General features: G+C 40.8%; 1 protein-coding gene across 5 annotated transcripts; it reads right to left on the reverse strand.

Annotated features, from left to right (window-relative positions):
* Positions 1-3,722: 3,722 nt before the first annotated feature.
* On the reverse strand, positions 3,723-19,518 carry aftpha (aftiphilin a). 5 transcript variants are annotated; one of them, XM_059331481.1, is made up of 10 exons: positions 18,963-19,518; positions 14,800-16,527; positions 12,700-12,869; positions 11,490-11,619; positions 11,127-11,183; positions 9,821-9,943; positions 8,981-9,044; positions 7,915-7,998; positions 7,194-7,317; positions 3,723-6,340 (listed from the first exon to the last, which is right to left on the reverse strand). In XM_059331481.1, exons 2-10 carry the CDS (start codon positions 16,489-16,491, stop codon positions 6,199-6,201), a joined length of 2,586 nt encoding a protein of 861 aa, XP_059187464.1. In that variant the 5' UTR covers positions 16,492-16,527; positions 18,963-19,518; the 3' UTR covers positions 3,723-6,198. The 5 variants fall into 5 exon arrangements, with proteins under 5 accessions (XP_059187464.1, XP_059187473.1, XP_059187481.1 ...); XM_059331490.1 differs by having other exon boundaries at positions 12,700-12,866; positions 18,963-19,517; XM_059331498.1 differs by having other exon boundaries at positions 8,981-9,041; positions 18,963-19,517.
* Positions 19,519-22,537: the final 3,019 nt, after the last annotated feature.

Genomic DNA, 22,537 nt, shown 5'->3' on the forward strand with positions numbered 1-22,537 from the left:
AGAGATGGATGAAAGGATGAAAGGCTTCGGGGTCGACCAATCAGAGCAGAGCAATCAATGGAAATCAACAGCTGTGGAATCTTCCACCACAGTGACAGCAGCCAGAGGTGGACAGACTGGAATTTCTGGCCTCTAACAGAAAGCATTTCTGGCAAAACCATAATACCTATCATTGATCCGACTTCACTTTGAGCGTCCTGAGTTCTTCCTGAACATATGTTTTTTGTGAAGAAAAATTAAGAAATAGCTTTTTAAGAGCGATCTGAAAAACTGTTGAATATGCTTTTTTTTTACAGAAATCTTCCTGCGTTTTTAATATAGGAGTCAATGGGGCTGTTGGTGCGTGTTGGTGGCGCATCTGTTTGCCCTACGCCCAAGACTTGTATCTACTGTTTTAAGTTTAAATGGAGTCTCTAGGTGAAATTATGCCGGAGAAGTAGACATTTAAAAATCTCCAATGATTGTTCTTTTTCGCTCATTTTTTGTCGGCCGTCCCATTCATTTCAATGCAAAATTTTGAGCAGTTTTTCACGACTTACGTCGCGAAAAATTCGTATTCCGTAGAGAAAAGTAATAGCACACCGATCCCGATCAACTAGTCATCGACTAGTAGCGGGACGAAATTGCGTCCACAAGAGGAATAAGAAGAAATCCACAGTATAACAGTAGTGCTCGGTGCGATTGCCCCGAGGCCCTAACTAGAAAATTTCCTCTGGGGAAATTCTGAAAGGGCCATGGGTGCTACTGCCCATGCGTTTACACTATGATGAGATTTCAAACAATTAATACTAGTAATGTTATGATACTATATACATATATACAAGGAGCACACCTACAACAAGCATTCCTTTTCAAGTATTTATTTATACAGCAACCTATGCCCTTTCAACCTCCAAATGTGTGTGTGTGTGTGTGTGAAGCATGTGTATCTGGAGGAGTGTGCATGCGTGCGTGCGTGTATCTGTAACTGTAATCACATAAAGTGACCTGTGTGTGTGTGTATCTGTAACTGCAATCACATAAAGTGACCTGTGTGTGTGTGCGTGCGTGTATCTATAACTGTTATCACATAAAGTGACCTGTGTGTGTGTGCGTGCGTGTATCTGTAATCACATAAAGTGACCTGTGTGTGTGTGTGTGTGTGTGTGTGTGTGTGCGTGTATTTGTAACTGTAATCACATAAAGTGACCTGTGTGTGCGTGCGTGTATCTGTAACTGTAATCTCATAAAGTGACCTGTGTGTGTGTGTGTGTGTGCGTGCGTGTATCTGTAGCTGCCCTGTCAGCATTTTCTCCAGCAGATAGTCTGACGTGTGTGTGTGTGTGTGTGCGTGTGCGTGTGTGCGTGTGTGAGAAACGTGTGTCTGGAGGAGTGTGCGCAATTATACATGTACAATTATACATGTGTGTGTGTGTAACTAAAATCACTAAAATCAAGTTACCTGTGTGTGTGTGTGTGTGTGAGAAGCATGTGTATCTGGAGGAGTGTGGGCACTTACACACGCATGTGTGTGTGTATCTGTAACTGTTATCACATAAATTTACCTGTGTGTGTGTGTGTGTATGTGTGTGTGTCTATCTGTCTGTCTGTCTGTCTGTCTGTAGTTCAGTCTGGTTCTCTCTTTCTGTGAGAGATGGATGAAAGGATGAAAGGCTTCGGGGTCGACCAATCAGAGCAGAGCAATCAATGGAAATCAACAGCTGTGGAATCTTCCACCACAGTGACAGCAGCCAGAGGTGGACAGACTGGAATTTCTGGCCTCTAACAGAAAGCATTTTTGGCAAAACCATAATACCTATCATTGATCCGACTTCACTTTGAGCGTCCTGAGTTCTTCCTGAACATATGTTTTTTGTGAAGAAAAATTAAGAAATAGCTTTTTAAGAGCGATCTGAAAAACTGTTGAATATGCTTTTTTTTTACAGAAATCTTCCTGCGTTTTTAATATAGGAGTCAATGGGGCTGTTGGTGCGTGTTGGTGGCGCATCTGTTTGCCCTACGCCCAAGACTTGTGTCTACTGTTTTAAGTTTAAATGGAGTCTCTAAGTGAAATCATGCCGGAGAAGCAGACGTTTGAAAATCTCCATTGCGCAGTTTTTCGCTACTTACATCGTTAAAAATTCATATTCCGTAGAGAAAAGTAATAGCACACCGATCCCGATCAAACCGCATGCTTTGATCTATAATTTGTATCATGAGTAGCGGGACGAAATTGTGTTCGGAAGAGGAAGAAGAAAAAATCCACAGTATAACAATACCACTGGTCCCTACAGCTATTGCATTGCTGCAGGGACCAGTGCTGGGTGAGATTGCCCCGTGGCCCTAATAATAATGAATATAAAAATAATACATTTTGCCATTGACTAATTCTACTTCATTCTGTCTTTAAATGTGAAATTAGTAAAAAAATTCAAATGTATCTATTTTTACATTACAAGTTTTCTGAACTGTATGTTTAAATATGCAAATAAGATACATTATTAAACAGGAATTTGAAAAATGGTTCAAAATTCATATTTAATTTTTTTGGGTGAAGGGAATTATCTTCTCACTTAATCAGCAAACACTGTCAACAACTGTAAATAATGAAATATTATCCATGTTTTATGAATAAAATACTCAATCCACAGATTGGAAATAAATGAATATATGACATTTTTAAAACCTCTTAAATGCAAATTTACTTCGTAGTATATTTTATTTTGACTAATTTACATTTATTTAAATAATTTATCTTGCTGAGTTTTAATGCTGAATTATTTTTTTATTGATTGCTCGAACTCAACACATTTATTTTGTTGTTTGACATTTTTTTTTAGAACTTTATTTGGAAAAATTTGTATTCAAATTGTTTTATAAAACAACAAAAATAATTATAAAAATAATACATTTCCCGTTGACTAATTCTACTTAATTCTCTTTAAATAGGAAATTAGTAAATAATTCCAATGCATTATTTTTACAATAATTTAAATGCATATTTATTTAATAGATTTTTTACTTGACAATTTAATTTAATTTAAATTCCACGTGTGACACGAGTTCAGGGTGAAAACTTTGTGCAGAAGAAACAGAAACAAGCATGTATACTGTGCTCTATAAATTATTTTTAACCCTTGTGCACTTCTGTAAAAAATAAATATATATCGGGGCGTCCTGGTGGCTCACACTGGTAGAGCACGTACCATTAAGGCTGAGTCCTTGCTGCGGCAGACCCGGGTTCGTACCTGGCCTGAGGTCCCTTTGCCGTATGTCCTCCCCTCTGTCTCCCCCTTTACATCTGTCACTTTCAATAAAGCATGGAAAATGGCAAAAAATAAATAAATGTGTAAATGTAAAAATAATTGTTTAAATACATAAATTAATGAAAACGTAGAAATAAAGGAATACAGTAATAGCAAAAATAATGTATTACATGTAATAAATTGGCATGCATCTTTTTCAAATTTTATATTTTTACATGTAATACATTTTGCCATTTCTGTATCTATTTATTTCAAAGAAACCATTCACTAATTCTACTTTATTCTGTCTTTAAATGTAAAATTCAATTTTTTTTATAATAATTGCAACATAATCTAAATGCACATTTTTATTTGACAGTTACTTTTATAATTTAGTTTGCTGTTTTTATTGCATGATTAAAATTATTTTAATTTCTAAAGAGTGTATTCCATGTGTGACAGGGTGAAAACTTTGTGCAGAAGAAACAGAAACAAGCAGAGAAGATAACTATTTTAATTTCTTGTGTACACTAAAAGTAAAATTTACACACTTATAGTCTCAAAAGAACCTGGGCATGCACGATAACCTTTTGACAGGCTCTTCAAGTGATTCAGTTTTTTTCCATAGGAATTTTCCCGTACATTTTACAGTCCATAGTTTAACTGTACACAGTCTAAAGCCACAGTGAACTATGATTACATCCATTTCATCTTTACAATGTGCAAAATCCTCCTGGGAGACGGGGCTGACAGTAGTATGAGCAAAAAGAACAAAACATGAGCGAATAAGAGCCGCAACAACAAAAAGCACTTCATATTAGGAACAGTGTACATAAACCCGACACATGAAGCACGAATTGGTCCCTTAATTCCCTTCTGATGTGAGTCGACCTTCACTGCCGAGAAACGTTTGAGTTTCAGTGGTTTTAACCAAAAAAATGAACAAAAAAAAGTCCCATTTTCACCCCGCAAAAACAACAACAATGAACAGTGAGAGCGACACGAACACCAGCCACTGCCGCTGGAATAAACATGGAATAAAAATAAAAACAACAAAGAAAACTGAGCCTACGGAAGCTCTGAGAGGCAGAGATCATTAGATAATTTCCTCTCTGTGTTTACAACATAACAGGTGATAAAAATGTTTTACTAAGATATTATCTGGTGAAATCATGTGAGTAGAATTTTAAAAAAAAGTGTTAAACAGGTGGGGGGAAAAAGTTTGTACTGTTTTTAATGTGTTTGTTGTTGTAATACTCTTTTTGGCCACAAAGGGGCTGAAATGCAGCACTCCTGTGTTTTTAATAGGACTTAATGTTTTATTCCAGGTGTTTTAATTTCAATCTAAACATAAGGAGTGTTCTCAAGTTATGGAAAATTAAAGTGCGTCTTTCTTGTGGCTAGAAATGTATTTTTATCAGCTAACGTAACATCAAACAGGTAACAATAACTGCAGAGCAGCGCTGATATATATTAAAATATTAACATTTGGAGACGTGCAGTAATGTTACATAACGTGCCAACACACTGAGTTTAGAGTAAATGCAGAAATTGAAACCTACCTGGAATAAAACAAACAATATTCAGGTTGTTTTTTACGATTAGGATTATAAAATCTACTAATCAATCCAAACTAAAAGCAGATTTTCTTCTGCTGCTTGTCGCCCAATTTATCGTTGTTAGTTTTATTTAATATCTTTGTTCTTTTAGTTCTAAATTTGAAAGTTTAACCAAAATTGAATCAACCAAACTCAGATTCCATTCAATTATTTAAAAAAATGGCTCCAGACAGTTTGATGAAGATTGATGAGAAAAGTGTCTAACTACCAAATTATACGGTAATTATGTGGAGGCTTGTAGCGTCACTGTGGCTGCAGCTTTTTACTGAACAGGTTATGTAAAATAAATGTGCTCCTTTATTTTGGCTAGAAATTTATTTTTAATTGGCAAATGTAACGTCACATAGATTACGATGAAAAATGTTTTTTTCTGACTTAGAGGACATTTTCTCACTCGTCTCTCAGGAGCTTCCGTAGAAAATGCATCGACAGATTGACAAGCATTTCTTCATGGAAGTTTCCAAAACGAACAAATAAAATAAAAACAGTCCTGGAGACTGTGGATGGATGCAGCCACAGCAAGGGAAGTAATAGACATAAGTTATGCTAAAAAAAGCTGAATTAAATTACAAAAAGATGGAAGAGAACACAAGAGAGAATGCAAGAGAGAACGCAAGAGAGAACGCAAGAGCGCGAGAGAAAGAGGACAAGAGAGGGAGCCCGAGAGAGACACAGCGAGAGCAAGAGCGAGAGAGTGAGAGAGAGCGAGAGGACAGTGCGGGTTAAAGAAAGCTTAAAATATAAACTTAGTGCAGGTAAAAAACTTAAAGACGACGAGGGTACGTAACATTCAGCTGGATTTTGCAGGCAGTGTGGTTTCAAGTCGATAAATATATATATATATTTATATATATATTTAGATTTTATATATGTATATAAATGTATTAATTTAAACTTACACGTATTCCACTTCAGTTTGATTCAGCCAGTGTTTCCTTCACAGACAGACACGAACACACTCCCACCACAGAGAAATCATCCAGAATAAAAAACAAAAAGGAAAATAAACATTTAATCCCTGATTATATACACGATGATGATTCTTCTAGATATGAACAGCACACACTTCTACACCTTCCTCTATAAATTATCAAGTCTATAAATTAATGAATTAATTAATAATATCCTATTCTGTTAAATGTGCAGGTCGTCGGCCTCTCCTATTTCCTGTGGTCGTAAATGCTTCACTTTATTTCTTTAAAAAGTTGAAAAGCGCAAATAAAAAAAAAATTAAAAAAAAAAAAAGTATGAAAGAGGGAAAGCTGAGCCGCAGCGAGAACAAAAAGAAGACGTTAAAAATGAGCCGAGTCAGTGGGCGGGGCCAGTGGGATGATGTCAGGGCAATGGGCGGGGCTTCAGTCCGACGTGGCCTGGCAGCCGAGTGGCGTCAGCGTGGCGGGAAACATCAGCACTTTGGCCTGCATGAAGGAGAGGTCGGGCAGGCCCGAGATCACTTTGGCCGCCTCGTCGCTCAGATTCTCCTCTTTCCTCGGCTTCCTGTCAGAGGAAAATTCAAGCACTTTAAGCACTTTTCAAGCACTTTCAAGGCACCTAAACCTCAAACTTGCAAACTAGCAGCTGTTTATATTGACTTTAATAACATATTTTTACCATAGTCATTTAATGCATGCCAATTTTCAGAGTTCAGTTAACATCTCTAATCACTTTTCTTTTCAAATGTGAATAAATAAATCATCAAAAATAAACAGATCATGAGGGCAGCAGAGAATGTGAAATTTTTATATTTACGTTTTATTATTTTTATCATTTTTATCTGTTTATTTATTGTATCATTTTAATGAATTTATTAAATTTAATCTGTTGCTGCATCTGCTGTTTCCTACGATGGCATATTAGGGCCAAGTATGAAAAAAATAGTTTTTTCTTGTAGATTTGCAACTTTATATCATAAATCTGCAACTTTTTTCTCCTAGTTTTGCCACTTTTAATCTCATCAATCTGCCACTTTTTTCTTGAAATATTACCCACCTCCCCCCGGTCTGTGTTATTGTTTTCATACTTGGCCCCAATACACCGCCATAGTTTCCTAACTGTAAATTTATGAGATTTAACAGAGTTTCTTTTTATTTCTTATGAATTAATTATGAAGTCATTCATTGTTCGGTCTGTGGGGGTGAAGCACTTTGTGTTACATTTTGTTTGTATGAAAAGTCTGACGGATGGATGTGTGATGTATGTTTGTCAGAAAAATTAACCAAAAAGAAGCTTAGAATTGTGATATTTCTTCAAAATGACTGTATTCTACATCTCAAAAACAAACTATTTGCACTAGGACAGATCATGGAAGAAACATCAGATTATAAAACATGCTGTTGGTATGAGCTCTGACCTGGTGGAGGTGCTGGTCTTCTCCATGGTGGACATCAGGCGGGCGAAGGCATCTGCCACCCGGCTGCCGGAGCTGCCGGGGTCCATCTTGGCGGTCGTCAGCTCGTACAGCTCCGGGTCGACTCCTGAAAACAAAAAGAGACAAAAGGAAAAAAAGTCACAGAGGGAGAAACAGCTCAGACCTTCAAAGCTCTGATGCCGTTTTAAGGTTGTTGTTGTTGTTGTTGTTGTTGTTTTTTATGCACAAAAGAAAGCTGCATTTGATTCATCCTGAATTTTTTTGGTAAGAATTAAAAATTAATTTATCCGCCAAAAATATTACACTGATGATATTACAGAGCATCACATTCTGCAGCAGAGTGCAATTTGTATTTTCATCTGATGTCAACCCTCCAGGGGGTAAATTATAAAAGTTGCTCTCAGTCGGCAGAATAACAGCAGAGAGAAGAAGAAAAGTAACGTTTTCAGTGTTTCTGTAAAACTTTTACACAAAACGTTTTTGACATTTAATATCCTCGTCTGTCTGTAGGTGCTGTTGGTAAATGGGCTGGCTGCATTCTTGTTTTCAAAATCGGAAATTTCAAAATTCAAACTTAATGTCAAACTTTGGATCTGATCTGAACCTGATATTTAGAAAGTTTTATCCCAAAGACTGAGCGAGAGGCAGAAAAGGGGGGGGAGGGAGGAGGAGGAAGAGGAGGAGGCGGAGAGCAGCTGCTGACCTGGGATGGAGGGTGAGCTGGTGGAGCCTGAATCCTCCACAGGACCAAAGAAATCCAGGTTTAACAGAGACGAGCCTCCGCTCGCTGCAGAGCCGGGCGGCCGAGGTTAACAGACACAGAGAGAGAGAGAGAGAGAGAGAGAGAGAGAGAGAGAGAGAGAGAGAGAGAGAGAGAGGAGAAAGAGAGAGGAAAGAGAGAGAGAGAGCAAAAGACAGAGCGAGAGAGCGAGAACAGATAGAGAGAGCGCGAGAGAGACAGCGAGAGGGAGGGAGACAGAGAGAGAGAGAGAAAGAGAGAGGTGGGAGAGGAAAGAGACAGAGCGAGGAGAGGAGAGAGAAAGATAGCGAGAGAGAGAGAAGAGCAAGAGAGACAGAGCGAGAGAGGACAGAGAGCAAGAGAGCGAGAGAACAAGAGAGAGAGCAAGAGGAAAGAGAGACAGAGTGAGAGAGAGAGAAAGAGAGCGAGAGAGAGAGAGAGAAAGATAGCGAGAGAGAGAGAGAGAGAGAAAGAGAGCGCGAGAGAGAGAGAGAAAGAGAGCGAGAGAGCGAGAGAGAGAGAGAGAGACAGAGAGAGAGGAAACCAGAAACATGCAGCGTGTCAGTGATCAGAGAATCAGCTAAATGTTAGACACAAGTCTTCATGCAGAGCAGACATGTTTTTATTCTGAGGTTTAAAGGAAAAATCCACGTCACCTTACCCACTGACCCAGGCAGAGACCCAGTGTAATATCTAGTTTAGATTATTAAAAATAATTTTTGACCCTCTGTGGGCTCGGACGGAGCTGCGGTGTTGATTGTGGACTTTTCCTTTAATGAAAAAAGTTTTCTACAAAACTGTTAATAATCCGACATTTGCATGCTGAGAGGACGTGAAAATACCAGCAGCCACATGACAGGCTGCACGCTCTGTTCTGATTGGCTGTGAGCCGGTGGGCGTGGCTGCAGTTATTTAGACTGAAACATCTACAGGCTGTCAGGAAACTCTACAAGAGGCAGAAACATGAGAGGGGAACAAGAGCAGAGCGAGCAGGAGAGTTCAGAGCAGCGAGGGGGGCGGGGCCACCTACCGTCCAGAGGGTTGGTAAGGCCACTGCTGCTCCAGTCGAACTGGACGGGTGGGAGCGCCTCCTGCTGGAGGAGCCAGGATGTCAGTTTATACACACACATACTCACATATATATTCCTCTGATGAACTGACTCACTACAGCACTAAATGTGGATTAATCAGCCGCTGAAAATAGTCCCCAATAGATGCACTAATTCCTCCGGTTTGTTTTGTTTAATAACAATATTATTGTCATTTTCAGACTATTGTAAGCCACTCATATAATGAACTAGAATATGAAATAAATAATATTATAATATCTTAAATATATAAAATAACAAAATAAAACCGTGCAACCAAAACTACTAACAAAACACACACTTAAATAAATATATTAATAACAAGTTGCCACTTTTATTTGTGTTGCCACTACAAACAGAAATTACATCAAAATGTGTTGGGGTTTTTTTTTAGTACTTAAGTTCTGTAAATGTTTAGATGGTGTAAAAAAATGTTTAGATGGTGTAAAAAAAATGAATTGCTGAATAGATGCTGTGAAAAATTTTTAGGTTGTTAAAATGTTTATATGCTGTAAAAAAATGTTTAAATGCTGTAAAAAAATAGTTGCTGTAATAAAATGTAGATGCTGTAAAAAACGTTTAGATGCTGTAAAAACATGTTGGTTTGGGTCTCTTCATGAGCCACAGGAGCCTCATTATTTAAACTGTAATTAATTAGCTGATCAGCCTGTTGAATATTCGTCGTCAGGTGTCAGCAGATATATAATAACAGCTGTGTGTGTGTGTGTGTGTGTGTGTGTGTGTGTGTGTGTGTGTGTGTGTGTTTGTGTGTGTGGACAGACCTGGACTGTGTCTGCGGGACAGGAGCTGCTCTCTGGAGCCGCTGGAGGCGCCTGGGCTATCGAAGCGATCATCTCTGCTGCAGAGACGGGCTTCACAGGCTCTTTGGTTGGTTCCAGCATCCCCTGCAGACAGGGACAGACAGGGACAGAGACAGACAGAAGGACATTTGCACAGGTATCAGTGGAAAGGTCACAGGGCTTTCAGTCTTGGGAAGAGCAGAAACAGAATAATGTAAACGCCATGGTTGTTGCTGAGTCGGGACAAAATCTCCTTTCAGTGACTTCATGAGCATTTTAACTCTCTGAACACTAAATTATCATTAAATTACACCATTTATCTTAACCAGAACGTTTAAAAACACAAATTATCATCGGGATTTTTACATTTCTGACAGTTATTACACTAATCATGTGTGACAAATTCCAAATATGAACTTAAATAGTCATATTTCATTTAAAAAAACACTTTATTCTACTGTGTTTAATTTTTTAAAAATTGCCCAAAATAAGCGCATTTAGAATGACCAGATCCTGTTAAAAACATTAAATTCTGCTCCTCAGAGACACTGTGAAGACATGATTGATTCTGCTGAGACCAACAGTCACGTGACAAATATTCACTGAAAATCTGTTTACACAGAGCAGAGAGGAGAGGACAGGAGAGGCTGTTTACACAGAGCAGAGAGGAGAGGACAGGAGAGGCTGTTTACACAGAGCAGAGAGGAGAGGACAGGAGAGGCTGTTTACACAGAGCAGAGAGGAGAGGACAGGAGAGGAGAGGCATTTTTCTCCCAATATAGTTATTTAGTTCTATTTTTGAATCAATTTGCAGGAGAGGTAGAAACCCACTAAGGGCTTATCTAAAAACATCACATAAAAAAAATATACATACACCTGCTTATAAATGCAAATAAATAAATTAATAAATGAAAGAAAAATCTAATCAAACACTTGAGGGCTCTTGGAAAAACTTATGTAGAGTTATTTTTTTCTTGTTTTTTAAATATTGTAAAATAAAGTATCAAAGAAAATACAAAATCTACACAAAATTTATAAATAAAAATGTATTCAATTAAAAAGAAAATATCAAATCAAAAACTTGTGGTCACTTGAAAAAAATGTTTTATCCATAGATTCTGTTTTTTCTCAGTTCAAGTAAATTCAATTATCAATAAAATTTTACTTTTTTTGTTTCTCTCTACTTTATATATTTATATATACCCTCTACTCTAAAAAAATTCTTTAAAAGGAAACTTTCACAAAAACAGTGTGATTTCTGTGGAGGTGAAGCAGATGAGCAACTCACCAGGCCGGCGGCGTACATGGGCACGATGACCGGCTGCTTCTTCTGTCCTGTGAACAGCTGCACACATGAAAGCAGGTTAGAAAAAACTCACAATCCTGCCATAAAGTTCACGTTGAGAGGAGAAGTTCTGCTACTCTCGAGCTCATGTGGGAGGAGAAGGAGCTCGGTGCCAGCAGGGGTCACAGACAACTTGAAGCTTCATTAAATCACCTCTAAAAATACACTTCCTAAATCAGAAGGTTATCTGCACATTTTAACTTCAAAAAAGGTCGTAATAAAACCTCTTTAATACAAATCACTTATGAGTGCACGCTGCAGAGATTTTACTATAAATTTGAATCAGAGAACCATCAAGGGACTTACAATGTTGCGGGTGTCGATGCCGAGGCAGCAGAGGAGCGCTTTGTTGCAGTAGGAGCCTCCCCATTGGTATCTGAGGCCGAACGACTCGTGGATGTCCTGAAGCTGCGTCCACACGCCGCCACACACAGAACTGATGGACGCAGCACAGGCAAGACAAGATATGTTTTAATGGAGACATTCAAACAGCAAAGCTTCTCTTCCCTGCACATAATTTACAATATAAAGCTCAATATGGAACCTTTTCATACCAAACATTTAGAGAAAAAGTAGAGTAAAACTGATCACATTAACAGTGTCTCAGTTCCAGTTAGTGTCCGTGCAGCTGTTTCTGCTCTGTACCACGACATGGAATGGAGTCACCCTTAATGTAATTAAATTAACCCGAGCTTTTCCCACAATAAATCAAAAGATGTCTGGCAACCATCGAGCAGGAGTGTACAAGAAGTCAGAAGACATGGAGGAATTTAAATCAATCCAACACTGCAGAAAGCTTTGTTCTGTTACTCATGAAGCCAATAAATCTCAGTGAGATTAAACAGGGAACAGCAGATTAATATGCAGCTGTTAAAATTAATCCATTAATGAATAAATGAAAAGGAATTTAACTGAAATCTTAAAATGACAGTCATTTTAACTTTTTTTTTTGCAGTTTTTAAGGCCGACTCCAGCCGTGTTCTCTTACAGGTTTTTTTTTTAGCAGTGATGAGGTTACCACAGGAGGCTCAATAACACAAACAAACTAAACGAGGTGGCATTAACGTTAGATGTTAGACTCATGTGTTCTGTGAGGTAAAATTGCTGATTTTGTCAATCAAGTCTGGTGGATGTGTTTCAGTTCGCACCATAAAATGCTCTCTAACAGCAGTAAGAAAAATAAATCTTTATATAGCACACACTTAAACTAATAATCTTTTTCTTTTTTGGGTGTTTTCGTTGGCTTAAATGTGTTCTGCTGCGACCACGTCTACACCAGGTCACCAGACTCTTTTGACAAAAACAGTCATTTTCCCTCACAGAACACAGGAGTTGTTGATTTCAGTCTCTGATCTGAACTAATCAACATCAGGACACTGTGAGAGATATAAAATCCTCAGTAAAAATAACGTCTCTGGCCTATCTAAAAGATGCTCATCACTTGTTGCTCTGTGAGACTTCCTGTCACAGTTCTTCACTTCTAAACTCGCGGCCCTCTGAGGAGGCTCACACCCACCTGTTGCATGGCAACCTCGTCTCCTCATCCTGGACTCCTGGATGTGGTTTTTCCCCTGGAGGTCCCAACAGGATCCTCAGGGACGCCACCTCTTCCTCCACGGAGAGCGATGCGGTCTGAGGGAAGCTGCCCTGAAACAGCTTCTCGAGCCGGCTCGACAGCGACGCCTGCTGAGAGAACAGCAGCTGATTAAACACATCAGAGCTGCTCTCACTGACAGTTCATGTGGACGGATGAAGTCACATCTTTTGTCCAAAACCTTAAAAACAACATCTGACTACCTGATTAAAGTCTACTAGGTGAAGTTCAGACAATAAACTGTGTGTTTGCAATAAAAATAGATGTGTGGATACTTTAACTTGTGCTCATTTATTTCATTTCTTTTTTTAAATCTAGTATGTAGTAAGAGTCAGATTCATTGTCTGGTATCTAATCATGTTTCACTGGCATGGACATGGACGACTAAGGCCTGTTAACATGACAACGCTCTTGGGTGAAAACGACAAAATATTTTATCAGATGTGCCTTTTGTTTAGACGGCTCTCGTCACGTCTACGTAACATCCATGTGCAGTCCAGGCAAACAACAACAAACATGTCGGACTGTTTCCATCAGTCAGACAGTCAAGTTGCCCTGCAGCTCTGAGAACCATCAGGAGTCATTTCAGCAGTTCAGCTAAATTATCACATATAACAGAACAGAACAGAAAAGGAGACTGTAGGCTATTTTGCGCTACTAGGAAGAGAAGTAGGAGAGAAGAGAAGTGTTTTGATGCTGAGCTCTTGCTGGTGTTGTGTGTCAGTGCTTCAGTACCACCTAGCCACCTGGCTGCATACGACATTGAATTTCACAGACTTTTGCGTCTTCTGTCCAGGTCGTCTCCATCTAAACAGGGTCTAAATGTTTGGTATTGTGACATCACTATTGTGATGCTGAGGGGCTGTTTAGCGCTCTTGAAATGAACTTTGCTCCTCTAAAACATGGAGCTCTGCGCTCTCAGTTTGGTTCACTGCAGGTGAGAACGCAGTCCGAACCATAGGAAGGAAGCCAAGCAGAACACAGAAATGTGAGAGTCAACAGCAGCACGGTAGACTCACACATCACAGAACACTCTGTCCCTCACAGAGTCTGTCCAACAGACGGAAGACATTTGTTTACAGTGCTTGGTGCGCTTGATAAAAGCACATAGTGGAAGCAAACCAGACACGTGAAAAACCACAGAGTCCACCACACTGCAGAGGTGGAAGAGTTACTGGGATTGTTTTGGGAAAAGTGAGTACGGAGAGAAAAGGAATTCTGGTGCACTATTCTCTCCAAGACAGAGAGAAAATGTCCTTCACCTCGCACTCACAGCCATAGCAGGCCAGACACTTTCACGCTTCTGACCCAGTTGTCTGCTGGCTGTCACTGGTTATATTGGCCCATCGCCAGCACTGCTCCATGAGACAGGCGGTCCGAGCTGCACCGACACAGCCGGGACAGAATCCTGCTGTTAACGACCTGAGCAGGGGTCCTCCTGATAGCAGAGCCTGCAGGAGATTCTCTCTGAATAAACATAAACACAGCTTTCATCTGCACCTACACACGCTTACACACACACCTACACCTGCTCTGATCCCTTCAGGACGCTCGCCACCCGCTTATTTGTTTTCCCTGCTGGCAGAGTTGATGGTGTGTCCCAGAGGGCCGAGCTCTCTCATTAGCGGGTGGGTTAATGTTTAATACACAGTGAGGCTGGCGGTCAGGGCTGTGACTCAGCTGAATGTCAACACGAGAGTTAAATGTGATCTTTTTCGAAATCAGCTTCCTCTTTTGGTTTGTTGATGTAATTTAACCGTCAGTGATCCTTTATGGAAGAGAGTCTCATTTTATCAAAGAAGAAAAGACATACTTCCACTGAAAACTTCCCTGAGCATCAAGTTTTGAACACATTAAACACAATTTATGTCACCTCCATTATGTTTGGGTGGCTGTTACTGATACAAATTAATATATTAATATTAAAACTATAGATACCTCTGTGGGTAACCCTTGGTTTTGCTATTAATTAATTCCAAATTTCATAATGTAGTTCATCCATGGATGAGTAACAGTTCTTACCGACTGTCTGTCTGTCCTGCTGGTTTCCTCGCTGACTGCAGGTTCACTTTCATGCCACTCCTCCACTTCCTCCACCTGCAGCTTCTCCTCATGCTCCTCCTCCTCCTCCTCCTCTCTGCTCTCTGCAGGAGCAGCGACGCTCTGCTCGGTGCTAAACGCCGCCCAGGACTCCCCCTCGTCCTCCTCCACCTGCTGCTGCTGCTGCTCCGGCTCCCCGAAGGCGCTCCAGCCTGCGTCTGCCTCGCTGTCTGCGCCTTCAGCCGCCGAGCTGAAGTTCCCAAAGCTGTCGCTGACGGGGAAGTCCGCAAATTTTCCTCCATCCTCTCCCTCATTCACACTCGTGTGAAATTTGGGGGAGTTGAAGTCGCCAAAGTCGTCGTCTTCCTTGGCGTCCGGTGCGGGGGCAGGACTGTCTGACCCGCTCTGCTCCGGCTGGACGTCCAGCTGGTCGAAGTCAGCAAAGCCCTGACCACCGAACGAGCCGGCGTCTCCAAAGTCCCCAAAGTCCTCATCCTCGTCGTCCTCTGCCAGCTGGCTGTGGTCGGCGGGCGTGGCGGGCTCACCTTGGAGGGGTGGGGAGGGGACGGAGCCCGTGGTGCTCATGTCGCCAAACTCCTCCAGAGCATCTGTGGACAGCGGCCGGCCCAGAGACGTCTCAGTCTCCGTTTCTGTCTCCGTCTCGTTACCGGAGCCCTTCCCGTCCGACTGTCCTGCCTCAGCTGCGTCGGGTGAAAGGTCGTTTTCACTGCAGCCCGCGGCGTCTTTGGAATCGTCCCTGTGGGCTACGTCCACCCCGTTCAGAGAGCAGGGTCTGTTAGTGCAAACGGCCTCTGAGTCTAAGTGCTCTTGTGCAAAGGCTACGTCCCTTTGTCCAGAGTCAGCGTCCGCCTGAGAGCCCCGGTCCGTGTTGCACGAGCCGTCCGGGGCCTCAGCAGGGACAGATATGGAATCAGAGCCGGGTCCAGTTCTGTTTGTATCCCTGACATTGTCCTCTGAAGTTGTTCCCTGCTCTAGATTACAGTGCTCGTCGTGGCAGGCGGCCCCTGCCGGCCAGCTGCCCCCTGCGGGATTGTCCAAGTCCTCGTTTGCCGTCTGGCTGAGGTGTCCTTCAGCATTGGAAAAAGCTGCAAAGTCTGCAAAATCGTCCTCAGGGCTGCCGGCGGGGACGCTGCCTGTGTCCTCGGTGGACGTTCCTTTTATGTGAGAGTGGACAGAATTCTGTGAGGAAGGGCTTCCCTGAACGTCGAAGGTGGCGAACCCGTTCGTTAGCACCTCTGTGCCTCCACCATTACAGTCTGCGGGCTCGCTGCCAGCCGGGTCGCTCTCGGAGATATCCAGAGCGCCGGAGAGGACCTTTTTCATCTCAGTTCTTTCTGAGGGACTGCTGCCCAGGTGGCTCGCTGGCAGGACACCGTTTGCCTTGGACAGGTCGTTGTTGGGGGCGTGGGTGCCGTTAGAGGAGCTGTGGTTGAAGCCCATCACCCCTCTGCTGTTGAGCAGCTCCGGCGGGGAGGTGGCGTTCAGAGCTTGCGTCTGGTTGAAAGTGGTGGGGGTGTCGAACTCTGAGAAGCTGATGCTGTTGGGGACGGCAGAGAAGGTGCCGAAGTCTCCAAACTCGTTGTCCTCTTCCTCCGCTCCGTCCTCCATCGGGGGCGGAGACGAGGAGTACATGCGGATCACCTCAGGCTCCATGATTCTCTGGCGGTCAACGAATCCTCCTGGCTACACCTGAGAGAGCGAGAAGAGACGTCATCAGAGACAAATAATCTGTCACAGCAGGGATATTCATAAAAACATGTGTTTTAAGGTCCATTCTGACTTCATATAAACACGAGTAATGACGAGGAGCAGCTGTCTGTGGTGCTGCAGGCTCGATTAGCTCGATGTGTGGTTTGAGCCGGGGCACAAATTGAATTACTGAACCACTAAAAGAGGACAGATTGGCGTCAAATTGACAGTAATAAAGTGGTAATGAGAAACAAGTGCTGAGACATTAACAAACATGAGAACACAAACTGTGACCAGCCTGCAGCTTCTCACCCAACAAGTTCTACTTTTAAATTCCTGAGATGTTGACGTATTATAAAATCTCACTCCGTTTTACATTTATTTACACTCTCTGCTAACTCTTACTTAATCTCACTTTCCTGTCTGCCAAAAACGTCTCATCCAAACCTGAAACAAGATGTTATCATCACCTCCTCGTACCAAACTTTTTCCTTCTGTGAAATTCCTGGATGAACTCCAACAGTCTGATCTGTGTGTGTGTTTTCAGTCAGTCCATCGTTTTAGAATCAGAACAGTGTGCATTACATTAGAATCACTAAGACAATTCATTGTCTTCATCCTAAATACATTTTTTAAAGACAAAATCTCAAGGACTTTTTGAACTACAACAACTACAATACTATCGTCCACTGCAGGATTTTTATCTGCAGGAAGTTTTTGTTTTACCAGTAAGATAAACGGGTCCTTGAGGATTAGAGATATGTCATTTCAAAAAACATGGTAACTTTAGTTAGTTTAGTTACATTAAAATTCATTTTATGTCTCTATTATTTGTTAAACATTTCTCCACAAGAACTCTGAGATTAAAAATAGAGATAGAATTCTGAATAGATTTTCCAGATAGTTTAATTAGGTTTGTTAACTTTAACAGCAGTTGTTCCTGGAAGAACTTGTTTTAAATAAATATTTGACCATCATTTATTACTGAAATGAGAGTTGCTCAGCACTTTGACTTCTAACTGGAAGAAGCTGCGTTCTCAGCCTCCAGCGGAGCAGTGGGCGGGGTCTGTGTGTGTTTGCTTTGTTGGCCTTATCTCCCTGAATACCTGCGAGCAGGTACGTTTACACCCAGGGACAAAACACACGCAGGTCCAGAAAGACGAGTTCATGACGGAGGAACGCTCAGAGAAGAGAAACAGAAATGTTTTTTCCTTTTTCTATTTTGTTTCCAAGGAAAACAAACTGTGTTCTGTGCCTCTAAACATTAAAACGTTTAATTAGTCTGTGTGCTGAACTCACTAACCCCCAGAGTCTGAATAACACTCAATTAAAGTTAATTTATATATATATATATATATATATATATATATATATATATATATATATATATATATATATATATATATATATTCTTCTAACTGTGTTATTCTGCAAAAGACACATTTGAGTTGTTCCCAATTCGAGCCATGATTGTGCTGAGTCCATAGAGCTGCAGGACTTATAGATTTCAATATCTTGCAGTCCAACACAAGAACACAGAGAGGAGAAGGTAAAAAAAATCCCTTAAACGGCTTGTTGTGGTTCAGAGGGTTAAGTGTGTTTTGATGGTCATACTGTTGGACTTTTACTTCTATTGGAGTATTTCTACAGTTTGCTGTCACCACTTTTACTTCAGTAAAACACCTGAATTATTCTGTTTACTGACAGCAGCTGTCTCGGTCCAGAGCTTCAACATAAAGTTAATTAATTAGAAAAAAACAATATGTCATCTATTAAGACGAGCTTTCCACTTCATGATAAGCTCAGCTTCTCACCACAGCTGTTTATTTCTCAGTCTATACACTGACAAACCAGCCGGTTCAGGCTGTTTTTCGACTTAGCCAAGTTTGACAGATTCTCCTCACTTGTCTGACGTTTAAGTGAAGCTAGGAGGCTAACGAAGCTATCTAGCTTAGCAGGCTAACAGGCTGGCTAGTGCTATCGTTAGCTGAGCCTGACAGCCGAGAGGAGTTATGTAGATCTAAAAACGATTAAGCAGGGATTAATGTGACATGAAGCTAACAGCTAGCTTTAACTAGAAGCCGTCTAATTAAACTACAAGGCCGAGACACTTGGCTGAGGTGGGGTGTAACGGCAGCTAACTTAGCTTAGCTCGGGTAGCCTGTGTGGAAAAGCTAAAATGATCAGCGATGTTAACGTCTGATTAGTTTGTCGACACTTTACAGAGTTTATATCGCTAAACACGGCCATTTAATGTATATAAAAACTAACAAATCAGCATCATCACACTACAAGTGAGAGAGAAGTCCATTACCTCAGCTAACTGCGCAGCTAGCTAACACCAACGACAACAACAAGCATCTTCCCTGCTAGCTTTAGCTTCAGCCGAGTCTCATCATCCGGCTCCAGGTGCCGACAGAAACAGGTGAGCTCACCGTGAGACGTCTTCCGCTGATGTCCATGACTCAGGTGAAGGCGCTGCCTTCCACAGGGCGTCAGGTCGGGGCAGCTGGGGAGAGCAGGACGGCTCAAACTGAAGGTTGAGTCAGCCGGCTGCTGCCTCAAGATCACCCAGCATGCACCGCTCCGGCAGCTCCGCTCTCCGCTGGTTTTCCAAACTTTCCGTTTAACAGGTAACACAGGTAACTACGGTAACGGAGTACTTTAACTCAGGTAACTACGGTAACGGAGTACATTAACTCAGGGAAATACTGTAACGGAGTACTTTAACTTTATGTAACTACTGTAACGAAGTACTTTGACTAAAGGTAACTACAGTAACGGAGTGCTTTAACTCAGGTAACTACGGTAACGGAGTACTTTAACTCAGGGAAATATGGTAACAGAGTACTTTAACTCTGGTAACTACGGTAACGGAATACTTTAACTCAGGGAAATACGGTAACGGAGTGCTTTAACTCAGGTAACTACGGTAACGGAGTACATATACACCGGTAACTACTGAAACGGAGTACTTTAGCTTCAGGTAACTACTGTAACGAAGTACTTTGACTAAAGGTAACTACCGCAACGGAGTACTTTAACTCAGGTAACTACGGTAACAGAGTACTTTAACTCAGGGAAATACGGTAACGGAGTGCTTTAACTCAGGTAACTACGGTAACAGAGTACATTAAAACGGGTAACTACTGTAACAGAGTACTTTAACTTCAGGTAACTACGGTAACAAAGTACTTTGACTTAAGGTAACTACGGTAACAGAGTACTTTAATTCAGGTAACTACGGTAACGGAGTACTTTAACTCAGGGAAATACAGTAACAGAGTGTTTTAACTCAGGTAACTACGGTAACGGAGTACATTTACACCGGTAACTACTGTAACGGAGTACTTTAACTTCAGGTAACTACTGTAACAAAGTACTTTGACTAAAGGTAACTACCGCAACGGAGTACTTTAACTCAGGTAACTACCGCAACGGATAACTTTAACTCAGGTAACTACGGTAACGGAGTACTTTAACTTTATGTAACTACTGTAACGAAGTACTTTGACTAAAGGTAACTACAGTAACGGAGTGCTTTAACTCAGGTAACTACGGTAACGGAGTACTTTAACTCAGGGAAATATGGTAACAGAGTACTTTAACTCTGGTAACTACGGCAACGGAATATTTTAACTCAGGGAAATACGGTAACGGAGTGCTTTAACTCAGGTAACTACGGTAACGGAGTACATATACACCGGTAACTACTGTAACGGAGTACTTTAGCTTCAGGTAACTACTGTAACGAAGTACTTTGACTAAAGGTAACTACCGCAACGGAGTACTTTAACTCAGGTAACTACGGTAACAGAGTACTTTAACTCAGGGAAATACGGTAACGGAGTGCTTTAACTCAGGTAACTACGGTAACAGAGTACATTAAAACGGGTAACTACTGTAACAGAGTACTTTAACTTCAGGTAACTACGGTAACAAAGTACTTTGACTTAAGGTAACTATGGTAACAGAGTACTTTAATTAAGGTAACTACGGTAACGGAGTACTTTAACTCAGGGAAATACAGTAACAGAGTGCTTTAACTCAGGTAACTACGGTAACGGAGTACATTTACACCGGTAACTACTGTAACAGAGTACTTTAACTTCAGGTAACTACTGTAACAAAGTACTTTGACTAAAGGTAACTACCGCAACGGAGTACTTTAACTCAGGTAACTACCGCAACGGATAACTTTAACTCAGGTAACTACGGTAATGGAGTACTTTAACTCAGGGAAATACGGTAACGGAGTGCTTTAACTCAGGTAACTACGGTAACAGAGTACATTAACACGGGTAACTACTGTAACAGAGTACTTTAACTTCAGGTAACTACGGTAACAAAGTACTTTGACTTAAGGTAACTACGGTAACAGAGTACTTTAATTCAGGTAACTACGGTAACGGAGTACTTTAACTCAGGGAAATACAGTAACAGAGTGCTTTAACTCAGGTAACTACGGTAACGGAGTACATTTACACCGGTAACTACTGTAACGGAGTACTTTAACTTCAGGTAACTACTGTAACAAAGTACTTTGACTAAAGGTAACTACCGCAACGGAGTACTTTAACTCAGGTAACTACCGCAACGGATAACTTTAACTCAGGTAACTACGGTAACGGAGTACTTTAACTTTATGTAACTACTGTAACGAAGTACTTTGACTAAAGGTAACTACAGTAACGGAGTGCTTTAACTCAGGTAACTACGGTAACGGAGTACTTTAACTCAGGGAAATATGGTAACAGAGTACTTTAACTCTGGTAACTACGGCAACGGAATACTTTAACTCAGGGAAATACGGTAACGGAGTGCTTTAACACAGGTAACTACGGTAACGGAGTACATATACACCGGTAACTACTGTAAGGGAGTACTTTAGCTTCAGGTAACTACTGTAACGAAGTACTTTGACTAAAGGTAACTACGGCAACGGAGTACTTTAACTCAGGTAACTACGGTAACAGAGTACTTTAACTCAGGGAAATACGGTAACGGAGTGCTTTAACTCAGGTAACTACGGTAACAGAGTACATTAACACGGGTAACTACTGTAACAGAGTACTTTAACTTCAGGTAACTACGGTAACAAAGTACTTTGACTTAAGGTAACTACGGTAACAGAGTACTTTAATTCAGGTAACTACGGTAACGGAGTACTTTAACTCAGGGAAATACAGTAACAGAGTGCTTTAACTCAGGTAACTACGGTAACGGAGTACATTTACACCGGTAACTACTGTAACAGAGTACTTTAACTTCAGGTAACTACTGTAACAAAGTACTTTGACTAAAGGTAACTACCGCAACGGAGTACTTTAACTCAGGTAACTACCGCAACGGATAACTTTAACTCAGGTAACTACGGTAATGGAGTACTTTAACTCAGGGAAATACGGTAACGGAGTGCTTTAACTCAGGTAACTACGGTAACAGAGTACATTAACACAGGTAACTACTGTAACAGAGTACTTTAACTTCAGGTAACTACTGTAACAGAGTACATTAACTTCAGGTTACTACTGTAACGGAGTTCTTTAACTTCAGGTAACTACTGTAACGGAATACATTAACTTCAGGTACTGAACTCATTTCATGTGCTTTTAGTTAACTTGAGTATTTACATTTTCTGCTACTTTACTCAAGTACAAATTCAAGGTGCTTTACTTTTATACTTGAACTCCACCACATCTCAGAGGTCAATATTAACTTTTTACTTTAACTTGTTACTATTAACTATTAACTTGTTTTTCTCAACATGTGTTGATGCTAAATAGCAAAACTAAAGTATATAAGTAACTGCAAAGTTGACAAAAATAGACAAAAAAATGTAATATCTGACAAAATATCAGTAAAATAGTTATGGTCTTTATTGTCTGTATATAAAGATAGAGTCATAATTTGCAATATATAAGTATGAAGTGTTACTTCATGTGTTGAAAAAAATTGTCACACTTAGACCCCCCAAAAAACAACAAACAATATCTGACAAAATATCAGT

Source organism: Centropristis striata, chromosome 1 (assembly GCF_030273125.1).
Source record: "Centropristis striata isolate RG_2023a ecotype Rhode Island chromosome 1, C.striata_1.0, whole genome shotgun sequence".
Classification (NCBI taxonomy): Eukaryota; Metazoa; Chordata; class Actinopteri; order Perciformes; family Serranidae; genus Centropristis; species Centropristis striata.

What these genes read in the sequence shown, in the direction of transcription:
- aftpha (XM_059331481.1), bottom strand. Translation starts at nt 16,491, where the DNA reads ATGGAGCCTGAGGTGATCCGCATGTACTCCTCGTCTCCGCCCCCGATG. An exon ending in CCATGTACGCCGCCGGCCTG is followed by an intron (nt 9,944 to 11,126) that starts GTGAGTTGCTCA and finishes CCCTGTCTGCAG; the next exon opens with GGGATGCTGGAACCAACCAA. An exon ending in GTCCCGCAGACACAGTCCAG is followed by an intron (nt 9,045 to 9,820) that starts GTCTGTCCACAC and finishes TGGCTCCTCCAG; the next exon opens with CAGGAGGCGCTCCCACCCGT.